Source organism: Equus quagga, chromosome 14 (genome assembly GCF_021613505.1).
Source record: "Equus quagga isolate Etosha38 chromosome 14, UCLA_HA_Equagga_1.0, whole genome shotgun sequence".
NCBI classification, from domain to species: domain Eukaryota; kingdom Metazoa; phylum Chordata; class Mammalia; order Perissodactyla; family Equidae; genus Equus; species Equus quagga.
In genome coordinates, this window is record NC_060280.1 from 45946254 (window position 1) to 45959789 (window position 13536).

The following is a 13536-nucleotide window of genomic DNA, read 5'->3' on the forward strand; positions in this document are numbered from 1 at the left end:
TAACGAGCTATGGTGGAGGTGAAGCAGGTGAGCAGGTCATTGGGGTTCTTGTGCCTCTTGTCACCCCCAGAAAACTCACTTCAGTTTACCTTAACTCATTTTTCCTTCAACAGTGCAGCCCTTTGTTATTGCTACTATTTGGAATAAGGAAAAAGAAGTCTTGTTCAGAGTCAAATTACCTGAAGGCCTTTGGACAGTTACAAAGAAAGTAACAGCATAAAACCATAATGGGAAGGAAGTTTTCAGTGCTTTAGAAGCAAGCCAAAAGCAGTCACTCCCATAGAGAGAGAAGCAAAGAAAATTGACAAGGGACATGCAGATTTTGTAAAGAAAAAGGAACTGTTCTTGGTGAAATGGATCATAGTCAATATAAGGCAGAAATATTGAACCCTCAATATTGAAACCCAAATATTGAACCCTGTGTCTGCTGGACAGACAGATCTCTAGCTTTCCTTCAGGGCCAGGCTGTAGGAGCTGCACTTGCCCCTCCCCAGAGGGAGACCCCACAGAGGGCTGACCTTAGCTTGTTTTCCGTTGCTTTTGCCACTTTCCCCATGTACACTAAAGCTATGTGAGAGAGAATCCTTAGACAGGGTACTGGTTTGAAAGAAGTAGGTGACTGCACGTTGCTAAATCAAGAGGACCTTATTTGGAAATAGTCTTTATGAAGTCCCTAGAGGCGATTACATGTCCGTGTTATACTAGTGAGCCAGCAGAATCCTTGACTGGCACTGGACCTGCCCTGTTACTTAGTCCCTGGACCAGGCCTTGCAGGGGCTTCCTGGATAGGAGTGGTATCCAGGAGTCCCCCGTGCTTTCTCACAACTCTTGCTCCTGAGAATGGAGAATTGCTAACCAAGAAACAGCATTCCCCCTCCTGTCATATGTGTACTTCCAATTTCTCATTTCAGATATCCTTGACCCTGTGGGTTAGATCATGTACCCTGCATTGTGCATAAGAAAATAGACTCAATTTGTGCTGTAGGCATTCCTAGTGAAGATTCTGGGCCAGAAGAGGAAGGGAAGGATTATGGACATGTGGGATTAAGGACGAGGCTTCTTTTACGTTTTTGCCATGTGGCCATCTGATGCAGACCTTATTATACACGTTACTGTCATTCTACCTTATCTTACAAGTGAGGAAGCTAGAAGTACAAACGCTTCCTTTAGGGTGCGTCCGTGCTGGTATAGCTCAGTTTGTTGTCTCTCAGTTTAGTGAAGTGGATGATACCCTGGCCTGTCTGTCTGCAGGGTCCGTTCTGGTCATTTGCTTGGCTCTTTCTTCAGCTCTGAGTGGGGGCAGCAGTGGGAATGTAACTTGATGAATGTGTGTGCAAAAAAAGATGTCTGAATGACTTTTGATATGTAGTTGGGCATCCTCTCTGGGTGGGCAAATGCATGGGTTTGTGTGTGTGTGTGTGTGTGTGTGTGTGTGTGTGTGTGTGAAGTGCATTAGTTCTTTCATAACATCGAGGCCTGTAGAAAAAATGGTGAAAGGTGACATATCTTTGGTGCCCTCTGTGCTCGGGCCCCCTTCAAGGACTGCTCTTTGTATGGTGTTCTGTGGCCTGGAGCCCTTGAACCTACTCTCACATGTCAGGCTACCGGATAAGGTGTGGAAAAGCAATTTCTGCCAGTGTTGTGGTGCTGGGAATGGCTTAGTGCAGGGGTTAATGAGCTCCATATTGAAAGCATGTATCTATACAACCTCCCCCAACTCCTCTCCTTTATATGCATGTGCATATACCTATATATATATAGATCCTTAGTTAGGCCTCAGTTTTATTAGCAGTTTGCTCTCTATTATCACTTAAAATTCTTAGTCATGTGACTGGCTGGTATCACCCAAAGTTGTAATATGCTGGCACATGCCCTTCCTGACCCCGCTCTACTGTAAGAAAACACCACACTTTCTTTTCTTGCAGTCCATGTGTCCTCAATTCTTCTCTTACTCTGATTTGTGGGGAGTGGGACTGAGGGCGCAGAAAGGTGTTTTTGTATTTTTTGGTTTTTTGCCTGTGTGCCCTGTTCTCCCTCTAGCTTTGGGCTTCTCCCTTGGGCCGCACAGTGGAGTCACCTGAGGGCCTTTATGAAGTACAGATGCCTGGGCGCTGTCCCTGGAGATCCTGATTGACCAGGTCTGGGATTTTAAAAGTTCCCCCGGTGGTTCTAACGTATGTTCTTCCATTTTCCACCACCATTTTCCACCTGCCTGAAGTGGAAGCCAGGTCTGAATTTGCCTTTGGATCTCAGCCATCTCTGGTTCCTAATTTTAGCCCTAGACTTTTAGATTTACAGATGTAGAGGATGAGGCCCAGAAGGGGACTGAGTTTCTTTCCAGGGTAGTCCTTGCAGGTTGGCCAAAGAGAGATCATTACAGATACTTGTCATAGGTTTGGAACTGTAATTTTAGACTGATCTTGATATAATGTTATTCATACTCAGTTTATATTTATTTTAAGATGAATGTCACAACTACGTTAAGTTTATAAGATAAATATTCTAGTTGTCAAAATCTTTTTTCTCTCTAGTCCAGATGTGCTATGATACATGTGAGCACACGTACAAATATTATTTCATGTGTTGAGATAGAGAAACTCAGAGAGGAGTACATTCCCATCTTATAGCCCCTCAAAATAATTCCTACTCGTGGGGCTGGCCCCGTGGCCGAGTGGTTAAGTTCGCGCGCTCCGCTGCAGGCGGCCCAGTGTTTCGTCGGTTCGAATCCTGGGCGCGGACATGGCACTGCTCATCAAACCACGCTGAGGCAGCATCCCACGTGCCACAACTAGAGGAACCCACAACGAAGAATATACAACTATGTACCGGGGGGCTTTGGGGAGAAAAAGGAAAAAATAAAAAAAATCTTTTATAAAAAAAAAAAAAATAAAAAATAATTCCTCCTCGCTTTGGCCTTGTGGGACATGGGTAGGTAACAAACCTAGTAAGAAATTTCAAATTACCACTTTGAAGTGATTGCTGAAACATGTTATTTTTCTTCTAATGGAATTATCTTTTAGGCAAGGATTTTAATTTAAAAAAAAAATAACATGACTTTTTCCCCCAGAGAAAACTAAGCTACTTTTGCCAAAAAGAGCCGTAAACTTGGTACCCACGTGGAGAAATCAGGGCAGAGAGGGAGGCTAGCCCACACCCATCCTGCTGACTGTTCCCACGATGTGTGTGTGTGGTGTCCGCGTTGCTGTAGTGGTATCTCGTGTTCAGTGACTGTAGGATTGAATACAGTGTCACGTTTAATTGGAACAGGAAGCACACTCTGGTTTGTGTGTGAAGCAGATAAACTGGAGCTGAAAGGCCAGTGGTTGGCAGAGGTCCAGAACCCATGACCCCGGCTCCACGCTGCCACATGAGGCTCCAGAAACCTTTGAGTGGGCCTCCTGGGCCGGGACGTGCTCTTGCTAACGCTTGGTCTGGCAAAATAACTGCCCCTCTCTGTATCTTTTATGTATTCCGAGAGTCAGCTGCTCGTCCCATCTTAATTTTCCTTTTCTGGCCCCCCCCCACCTCTCTCCTTTCTGCCCCCCAGCTTGCCCATTCCCAACTTTGTGACTTGTCCAGTTTTCCTCAGAGGATTTGATTTTTGTTGGCAGTGCTGCTGCCGCCCTTGGAACTGGGCTGTGTGAAAGTGTCTGTGCCTGCACTCAGCGTGGCTTGAAGATTGTTATTTTGACCTCCTGGGTCATTTTGGTGGGTGGCTAGACTTGTGATAATTCTGAATAGTAACTTTGGAATTTTATGAATCAAAAAGACAGAGCTCCCATCACAAGTTGAAATGTGGGCGAATGCCTCATGGGCTCTCATGAGTCACGCAGGAAGGAGAGAGTGGAGGATGTTACTGGTGCTAACATACACTTTACTTTTTTCCCCCAGGTCCCTCTCCTGTTTGTTACAGTCCCAGTAGTCCCGTCCCAATTCTAGAAGACCCCAACTACTTTTTCCCAGACTTTCAGCTCTATTCTGGGAGGCATGAAGCATCTGCTTTGACGGTGGAGGCAAACGGTAGCATTAGGGAAAAAGTTGGTAAGTTCTTTCGCTGGCACTCGTCTTGGAAACTTAAAATGATCTTATGTTTCTCATTTTTAGCTCTTTTGCGTGATTTTTTTCTCTATCCTCATTTTAAAAATCAGCATATTGAATTATTGGTTGTCTTTTTATTGGTAGGTGCCTTATTTTTAATTTTGTGCTATGGTGTTAATAGGCTATTTTACTATAATATATAACTCAACAGAGGGTCCCTAAGTATGTAGGAACTTCAGAATTATACCATTTATTCCCTGCTTGTTCTTCAATTCCTGAACACTTCTTTCTCAGAATCTTTCATTTCTTTTTTCCTTCTCTGCTTTCATTTTTTATCTTTTTGTAATGAATTCAGAAGTTCAGAAAAAATTCAAAGCTATAGTAGGGAGGGAACTGCTTCTTTTGTAAAAACTTCCTGCCTATTTTTGAGGGCTTTTGAGATTGGTAAAACTATGAGGGAATCTTTAAAACCACCTCCGGGAGAGGTCTCAGGGTTCTTGACAGATATGCTTATGAAAAGGGAATTCAGTACTTTTCATGCTCAATGAGACACCCCCCCATTCCTTTTATTATTCATTTAAAAAATCATTTTCCTTTGGAAATATATATATTTTTTAATTTTTATTTAAGTTTTACTCAAAAATGTTGATTTTTATTTGAATTTGCTTGTTCTAGTAAGCCTTTCAGATGGGTTACCCTGAGGTCAGGACTGTCCTCTTGACTCTCCTACCCCAGCACCTGTCAGGATGCTTGAATAGAATAGGTTGGCAGTATTCGTGGAGTGAATGATGGCCCCGTTCAACCTACACTGATCTCTCTTTCCTTGAGTTGTTCATCGCTTGTTCCAGTTATTTGGCAATCTTGTATGGACTTTCAATGACCTGCTTTTATTGTTTAAAATTTTTTATTATTGAACTTTGGGTTTATATCTCAGTTTTAGTATACATTCTGTGAAGGTAAGGAATAATTTGAATTTATTCCACGTGCAGTCCTACGAGGCAGATATGAAGTCTGTCCATTTCACAGAAGAGGGAGGTTCGGAGAAGCCAAGTAATTTGCTGGCGGTCACAGAGCTGTGATTTTGGGAGTAGACAGGGAAAGTGATATGATCAGAGTTGAGCTTCAGGAACCAGTTGGGAAAGTTCTTTAATTTACTCGACAATTATTTCCTGAATGTCTTCGTGTATCAGGGTAGTGTTCTAGGCACTGGAGATACAGCATGCGGATGTAACAGGTAAAACTCTCTGCCTTCTGGTGCTTGAAATCTAGTAGAGGAGGACAGATAATAAATACACAGTGGATTGAAAGAAGAGGCCGGAGGCAAGAGATATGTTAGGAGGCTGTTCAGGAGATCTAAGCAACTAGTTAGGGAAGCCAGACCCGGGGAGTGGCTGAGGGTGTGGAAGCTAGGGTTGCAGTCTTTACTTTTGCAAGGACACTAAAAGTGTCATCTACTGTCACCTTTTCTCTTAATTTAATACTGAAAAGAGTAAGAGGGATGTAATCCTTGACAGCCCTTGCCAAAAAAGGGCAGGCAACCTAATGATGTGTGTCTTTGTATATACACATGTACATGTGTGAGTATATGTGTATGCGTATATCTTGTAAGCATATCACACCACCTTTATTTTTTCTCGTTTCACTGTGGACTGAGGAAAACTAGCTTGGCAGTTGATTAATGTAGGGAGCAAAGGAGACAAGAGGGTCCAAAGTGATTCTGAACTTTCTATCTGGATGACTCATATGATGCGAATGCCATTTATAGAAAAAAAGGGCAGCCTTGGGGAAGGAAGACAGTTTGGGGGAAAACAGAGAGCCATCATTGCATGGAATTGTAGAACTGAAGGCTGCTTAGAGATGATCTAGTTCAGCTCCTTCAATTTCTAGGTGAGGATATTGAGCTAAAAGAGAGAAATGATTTGTTCAAGGTTATGCCAGTAGTAAGTGGCAGAATTTTTACTATGATAATGCTATATAATATCTTCAATACACTATTTACTAGTACTATTGTGAAATGGGTTAAGTTTTATATTTCAGGATCTCATGTAGGTACTCTTTTACTGGTTAAATGTTTGATCCCCCATTACATGCAGTCACTGGGTTGTGTGCTAGCGAGACCCAGACGAGAGGGCATGATCCTTGCCTTTTAGAGGTTAGAGTCTCATGTAAATAAATACTTGCCATCTATTGTGGTAACTGCTCTAATGGAAATATATACGCACAGTGAAGTCGAGGACATAGGAAAAGGAGGGCTCAGGCCTGCTGGGCTGCAGCAGGAAAGGTTTTACTCAGAGGTAGCTTTGGAGCTATCACTTGAAGCATGTCTAGGAATTTCCCAAGAGGACCTGGTGAGATGCAGCTTTCTAGGCAGAGGGATGAATGCGAGCAAAGGCCTAGAGGCCGGAGAGAGCAGCGTGTCTGGGAACTATATATTCTTAGGTATTGCTGGAGCTTAGAATCCAAGGGGTTGCCATTAAGGACCAGGTTGGGGTGGCATGAAATGTTGCTGGCTAGGTAAGGCAGTACCTGCTATTCTGTGTGATAAAATGTCAGTTTCATCCTATAATTAATTGTTCAGGAATTTTGTGCAGGGGAGTGATGTGATTATGTTTTCCTATTTGAACAATCTTTCAGAGTAGTGTGGAGGATAGGTTGAGATCTGAGGGGTAGGTTTGGAAGTGGGACTGAGACTAGTGTCAGAGAAATAGATAAGGAGGCTGTTGGAACGGCCTGGGTATGAGATGCTGAGGGCTTGTAATGTTGCGGAATAAACAAGGATTTTGTTGTGGAATGAATCAGATCCTGGCTCTGTCTCTTCCTACCTCTGTGACCTCTGACTTACCTTCTCTAAATCTCTCTGCTCATCTGTAAGATGGGGGAATTAATAAAGGCCTCATACGATTGTATGTGTAATAAATGAAATAACGTGGAGAGAATTTAGTACAATACTTGGTACATCATGTGCACTTCAAAGATGGTTCTTGTGGTTGTATACGGTTATTAATAAAAAACTTGGGAGATTGGCATGGGAATAAAGAAGAGAGTTGGGAGAGATGTTTCCGAGGTGGAATTGACAAGCAGTCACTGACTGGATGTTGGGGGTGAGGGAGAACAAGGAATTTTGGGAAACTCCCAGGTTTCTGACTTGGCAAAGAGTAGACGAGGCAGGGATACAGGGGCTGTTTGATTGGGTAAGCCTTGGGAGGTGAGGAAGACATGTTGAGTTTGAGGGACTTAGGGGCTGTTGGCTGGTGGTTGTAGACGCGTGGGTCATGAGTCAGTAGTTGAAGACATGTGGCGGATGTGATGACCTGAGATTCTGTTGAGTGAAGATGGAAGAGTGCTCAGGGCAGAGCTGTGGGAAACACCAGAATTTAAGGGGTAGTTGGAGAGGAGGGAGCCAGATATGGAGTGTACAGAGAGGCAGGAGGAGGGGTGACCTGGATGATGCCGAGTTAGAGAGCATTTTAAGAAGTGGGTGATCAGCATGCCAAATGTTTCAGAATGGTTAGGTGTGTAATATGAGAGCTGGAAAATTCTCCTTGGGCCTGGTTACTGATCAGAGCAGTAGAGAGGGCAGTGGATGGAGCATTTGGAAAGTGGAGACAGTGAGTGTAGCTTGCTTACTGAGGACAGTTAGAAGAGAAGGGAGGGAGAGAGGTAGGGTGGCTGTTAGAGGTATGGGTGGGGCCCTGAAAAGTTGGTTTCTTTGTTTGGTTTTGGTTTTTGCTTGTGTTTTTTTTTAAGATGGGAAAGACTTGGCATGTTTATATAAGGAAGAGAAGGGGCCAGTGGGGAGAGTGAAGGAAAGGGAGGAGTTGAAGGATGGAGCAAGGTCTAGGAGGAAGCAGGAGGCAAGGGACTGGACAGTATGGAGACACTTTGAACTGGAGAAACGCTTCCCTGGGAAGCTACAGGGTAAATGCAGGTGGTGGTGTATTTGAAATCTTGTCGTTAAAGGCTACTGTAGTTAGAATGTTAATTATTCGCCACGTACGTCCAGACCTATATTCCTGTGGAACAGCCTGATACCTGTTTTCCTGTGTTTATCTTTTAGTTGAGGATCCTCTTGGTAACTTCCACCCCCCGAACTTCCTGAGGATCTCAGAGGTGGAAATGAGAGGTTCCGAGGATGCGGCAGCTGGAACAGTATTGCAGCGGCTGATCCAGGAGCAACTGCGGTATGGCACCCCGACCGAGAACATGAACTTGCTGGCCATTCAGCACCAGGCCACAGGGAGTGCAGGACCAGCCCACCCTACAAACAACTTTTCTTCCACGGAAAACCTCACTCAAGAAGACCCACAAATGGTCTACCAGTCGGCACGCCAGGAACCGCAGGGTCAAGAACACCAGGTGGACAATACGGTGATGGAGAAACAGGTCCGGTCCACGCAGCCTCAGCAGAATAACGAGGAACTGCCCACGTATGAGGAGGCCAAAGCACAGTCCCAGTTCTTTAGGGGGCAGCAGCAGCAGCAACAGCAGCAGCAGGGGGCTGTAAGTCATGGTTACTACATGGCTGGGGGCACCAGTCAGAAGGCCCGGACTGAGGGGAGGCCCACGGTGAACCGTGCCAATAGTGGACAGGCTCATAAGGATGAGGCGCTGAAAGAACTTAAGCAGGGCCACGTCCGCTCCCTCAGTGAGAGAATCATGCAGCTGTCATTGGAGAGGAATGGTGCCAAGCAACACCTCCCTGGCTCAGGGAATGGAAAGGGGTTCAAGGCAGCGGGGGGACCCTCCCCAGCCCAGCCTGCAGGTAAAGTTCTGGACCCCCGGGGCCCTCCACCCGAGTACCCCTTCAAGACCAAGCAAATGATGTCTCCAGTCAGCAAGACCCAGGAGCATGGACTTTACTACAGTGACCAGCATCCTGGGATGCTCCATGAGATGGTCAAGCCTTACCCTGCTCCTCAGCCTGCGAGAACAGAAGTGGCTGTCCTGAGGTACCAGCCGCCCCCAGAGTATGGGGTAACGAGGTGATTATCAAGCCTAGAGATTTGACTCGGCTTTTCAAAGTTCAGCAATTGTGTTTTTAGCCCTTGTTATTTTCAAGGCTTGTTGGTTTTTTGTCATCAGTTTTTTTTTTTCTTGTGTATACTATTTAATAAGCCACTTTTTGGCCAAAATCTGTGGAGTGAAAAAGAACAGAGGGCAACTGGGGATTTTCTCCAAATGTAACAGAAGGCAACTGGGGATTTATGAGTTTTGGGGAGGAGCCTCCGTTGTTGGCCGTCCTTGGGAGCTCTGCCTAGTGGCCAGGCAAGGCGGCAATTTTCCTGGCTAGCTTTGTGGAGAGTGTCCAAACTCCTGGAACATATTATTACCATGGGGTTTTATAGAGTCTTTCTTCATTGTAGATTTTAGAGGAAAATGTAGTCTGAATGCTAGAACAGAGGAGTTAAAGGGACTATAGAATTCATGTAGTCCCACCCCCTTATTCAGCAGATGACAAACTAAAGCCTGGGGAGATTAATAAATTTCCACAGTACACAACTCTGAGGCAGCTGTATCCTGACCATCAAAATCTTTTCCCTCCATTGCCATAATTCCTCTTCTGATTGATCGATAGGTTCAACACCCTTTACTGAGTGTGTACTGTGCACAGCCCTGTACCAGATTCAGAGATCAAGATATGGTCCCTACCCTCAGAGACCTTACAGCATTGTCTCGGGGGAAACCAGCATCTGGACACATCGCTGCAGTGCAGTGTGCTATTTTAGGATAGAAGCGTGCAGAGAGTGCTGGGGGACCAGAGAGGATAGTATGACTCACAACTGGAGGAATTGGGGAGAGCTTCACAGAGGAGGTGACATTTGAGTTTGGTCTTCAAGGATAAGTAAGATCTGTGTGGTAAATGTGAGGTAGTAGGATATACTGTGCAGGAGGAATGCCGTTCCTTCAGACAAGACATTTAGGAGGTTTTGTCTGGAATGAGCTGCAGTCATGCAGATCACTGGTGGGAAAGGATGTGGTAAGAAGTGGCAGAAGATGTGCTTGTATGGGGAAGTTGAGACCAGTTGATGAAAATCTTTTAGTGTCATACTATGGAGTTTAGAATTTATCCATAAGCATTGGGAAAACCAAAGTTTTTAAGTAGAGACTGTGTTGATGTTTACTAGGCTGACTTCCATAGCAGTGAAGGATGAATTAGAGGAACAGGAGAATGGAGGCCATGAGGACCTCCGGGGACAGTTTCAATTGTCCAGATAAGAAGTGGTGAAGGTGGCCTGGGTTTGAGGCCGTAGGTATAGGGGAGCGTTATATGCTAAGAGAGGTAGGAACATAGAATTGATGTGATTTCATGATTGGCTAGATATGGAAGTTGAGGAATAATAGGGCAGTTGGAAATAAGGCAATTGGAAATCAAGCTCTTAGGAGAGAAATTGGGTCTGAAGATGCAAATTTGGAAGTTACCAGCGTTTAGTTGTTGCTGAGCTTGCTTGGGGAGAGCACGGAGCATGGGAAGAGAAGACAAGTGGCTACTGCCTATTATTGGATTTGTCTTCATTCCCACAAAGAGCTTTATTTATCTGTTTCTAAATCAAATGAGCTGAGGTTTCCCCATGTGACCACGATGGCTGTGTGCAGGGCATACCTTGGCTGTACATCTTCTGAAGAGGGAGTGACCGGGCCTTGGCAGAGAGAAAACTGGCTCGTCTGCCACTTACTTCCCAGCTGCTGACCCATTTTCCTGCACTAGGTTGGGAATGCCGGCTTGGAGCAGTGTACCAGCTTTTAGATCTCTGACGGGCAGCAGAACTCGTTCTTTCTCAGGTGGGCATAGTCTGACCCTACTGGGGCATCCGAGATGGGGCCCGGGGGCTCTTCTTTTTACCCTTTTATAGTTCCTTAAGCCGAAGGAGAAATTTAAACTCAAAAACGATAAAGTTTGAAGAGAAAAAAAAAGTCTTCAAATGTCTAGTATTTGCACTGCATTGATTTACCAGGGTTGTTTAAAATAGTCCATGATCTTTATCCCAGAATCATATTAGATTTTGATTTGTGATATTTCACATTTTTTCCTGAATGTTTAATTCAGCTTCCGGAGCTTGATAGAAGGTGAAAATATCCCCAAATGAGGTCTCTGTCCTTCTCTTTGGCCTTACTATTTGTTCATTGGCAATGCATGAAGTAGATCATTTTCTTTTTGTCTTTTGGCACTAGGTATGATATGAGGTAGGAGGTATATTAAGGGGAGGAGGGAAGCACTTCTTGGAGGTCTACCCAGTTATTTGTGGAAAGTGTCATTTATCTCAGAGTTGTGACGTCAAAAAGAAGAAGAAGAAATGTTTGAGGGATTTGAGCTGGTTGCCAGGCTTGGCAGCTGGATTGACATGACACATCAAAATGTCCCAGAAGACGTAACAGACAGACCATTGAAGCTGGGCCCAGAGCTACAAGGCCCCTTTGTGAGCCTGCCCATGGCTAGCCAGCATGGCTCCAGTGGTGCAGCCCTTGGCTGACAGGGTAAACAAAGTTGCATCCACACCAGCCCTGCTTCAGACACATTCAACATGGCCCAAACTCCAAGGGTTGGATCTGACACTCAGCAGTGTGTGATGTTCAAGTTATCTTTGACTCAAGAGAGCAGCAGGGCTGCTTTTAATTTCGCTCACACATTCCCTTGTGCTTAAAGGATTACTGTTTGTCATTAATAGTGATGGTGTAGGAAGCTGCAGGCTGTTGCGTCAATACATCATAGACTCCTGGACAAGAAGGAGAGGGCTCTGAGTCCATCTCCTTGCCTTGTGCTGCAGAAGTGGCTCAGTGTTGCGAATACTCAGTGGTTTGGTCCAACCCTTTATGTTGTCGAGACTTCACTACTTTTTGCCTAGAGGTGGAAAGATCCAAAGAGACCAGAGCGATAGAGCATAGAGCTTATGATAAGAGAATTAAGAACTTGGGAGTTCTTGCCTTCATTACTAACTCACCATAGCTTACAAATTCTCTCACCTGCTCTTGTCTGCTAAAGATGGAGCTGTGTGGTGGGTTATTTTAAAGCACTTTGGGCTCCTTTCTTGGGAAATCCCATGGAGAGGCCTGGTTGACTTGCACCACCTTGGCCCTTGTGTGGGTGAGCTCATGAGGCTGGCAGAGATGGAGAGACTAAGGTGACCTCGCCCTACTGAGGTAGCCAGTGGAGACCTCCAGGGACCATCAGCCAGCCATGGTTTTGTTCCTGCTCCATCTTCCTTTTCCTCCAATCTGAAGGTGGAAACAGATATAAATGAAGACAAGGTGAGAATTGGACAGTTGTTCTATGGAAAATTGTTTGTTTTTTATGTTTTTTTTAAAGCAGGCATTTGGACGTTAATTCTGACTCACTTTGTGGAAATGGTGCACACCACAAGTAGTGACTTGGCTTATGCAGTCTGTACTGTTAATGGAAGTGAACGCGTGAATGAATACCTGTGGATGATCTGATTGTCATCAAAGTAGTTTGGAGTACATTAGTCAAATGCCTGTCTGTTTTCCAAAGAAATCTGTCCATATGTCCAAAAGTGGAAACTAAAGATGCTAAAAAATTGCTTAAAATACAACCACTGTTAACATTTCTCCTATACAAATTAAATTTTTTCATATTATAATCATGTATGCAATTTAGTATCTTAGCTTATTTTTAGATAGTATTGTATCACAGGCTTTTTTTCTTTTTACAATGTTTAGTTGTCTTTATAATCATCCTTATTGCTGTATAGTATTTCATAAAGTATAGAATTTACATCATTTTCTTTCTTTTTCTTTTTTAAAGATTTTATTTTTTTTTCCTTTTTCTCCCCAAAGCCCCCCGGTACATAGTTGTATATTCTTCATTGTGAGTCCTTCTAGTTGCGGCATGTGGGACACTGCCTCAGCGTGGTTTGATGAGCAGTGCCATGTCCGGGCCCAGGATTCGAACCAAGGAAATACGGGGCCGCCTGCAGCAGAGCGCGCGAACTTAACCACTCGACCACGGGGCCAGCCCCATCATTTTCTTTATAAACAAGCTAATGAACATCATCATGCACATCAAATTTTCCATATTTTGGTTTACTTCTCTAGGAGTCACCATTTAGAAATGAAATTATTGGGTAAATTGTGTTGGAAATTTAATGACTTCTGATACCAGCTAACTTTGTAAAAATATTACAGTGCCTGTTTCACTGCACTTTGATAATATTAGTCATTATAATCACAAAAATTTTGCTAATTTAATAGACAGCGTTAACTCCTTATTTTAATTTGCAATGATCAGTTAGGTTAATTTTGGGGGGAGGACAGTTTACTAGTTAGATTTATTTAATCTTGAAAATTGGCTCTTCATGTTTTTTGTTCATATGATCTGTATATTTTAATAGATTCAGAATAAACTAAAACCTGTTCTCTCTGACACTAGCTCTGGTTTTCCAGTTTCTAGAACTCCATCTCTACCCTTAGCAGGTAATAGCGAAGCAGAAATGGTGGTGGTTGCAGTAGGACTAACCCTTTGAGTGCCTACTGTGTGCCAGGCAC

The 13536-nt window shown here is 44.1% G+C and overlaps 1 protein-coding gene across 10 annotated transcripts in view; it reads left to right on the top strand.

Moving 5' to 3' along the window:
* Positions 1–13536, top strand: part of AMOTL1 (angiomotin like 1) — a 155694-nt gene that overhangs the window by 78151 nt on the left and 64007 nt on the right. For 7 of the 10 annotated variants that reach the window (XM_046685838.1, XM_046685839.1, XM_046685841.1 and 4 more), the window contains 2 exons: positions 3892–4041; positions 8096–9020. In XM_046685838.1, coding sequence (XP_046541794.1) covers positions 3892–4041; positions 8096–9020 — 1075 coding nt within the window. The remainder of the gene's footprint in view (positions 1–3891; positions 4042–8095; positions 9021–13536) is intronic. The other 3 variants (XM_046685843.1, XM_046685844.1, XM_046685845.1) reach the window with 1 other exon arrangement.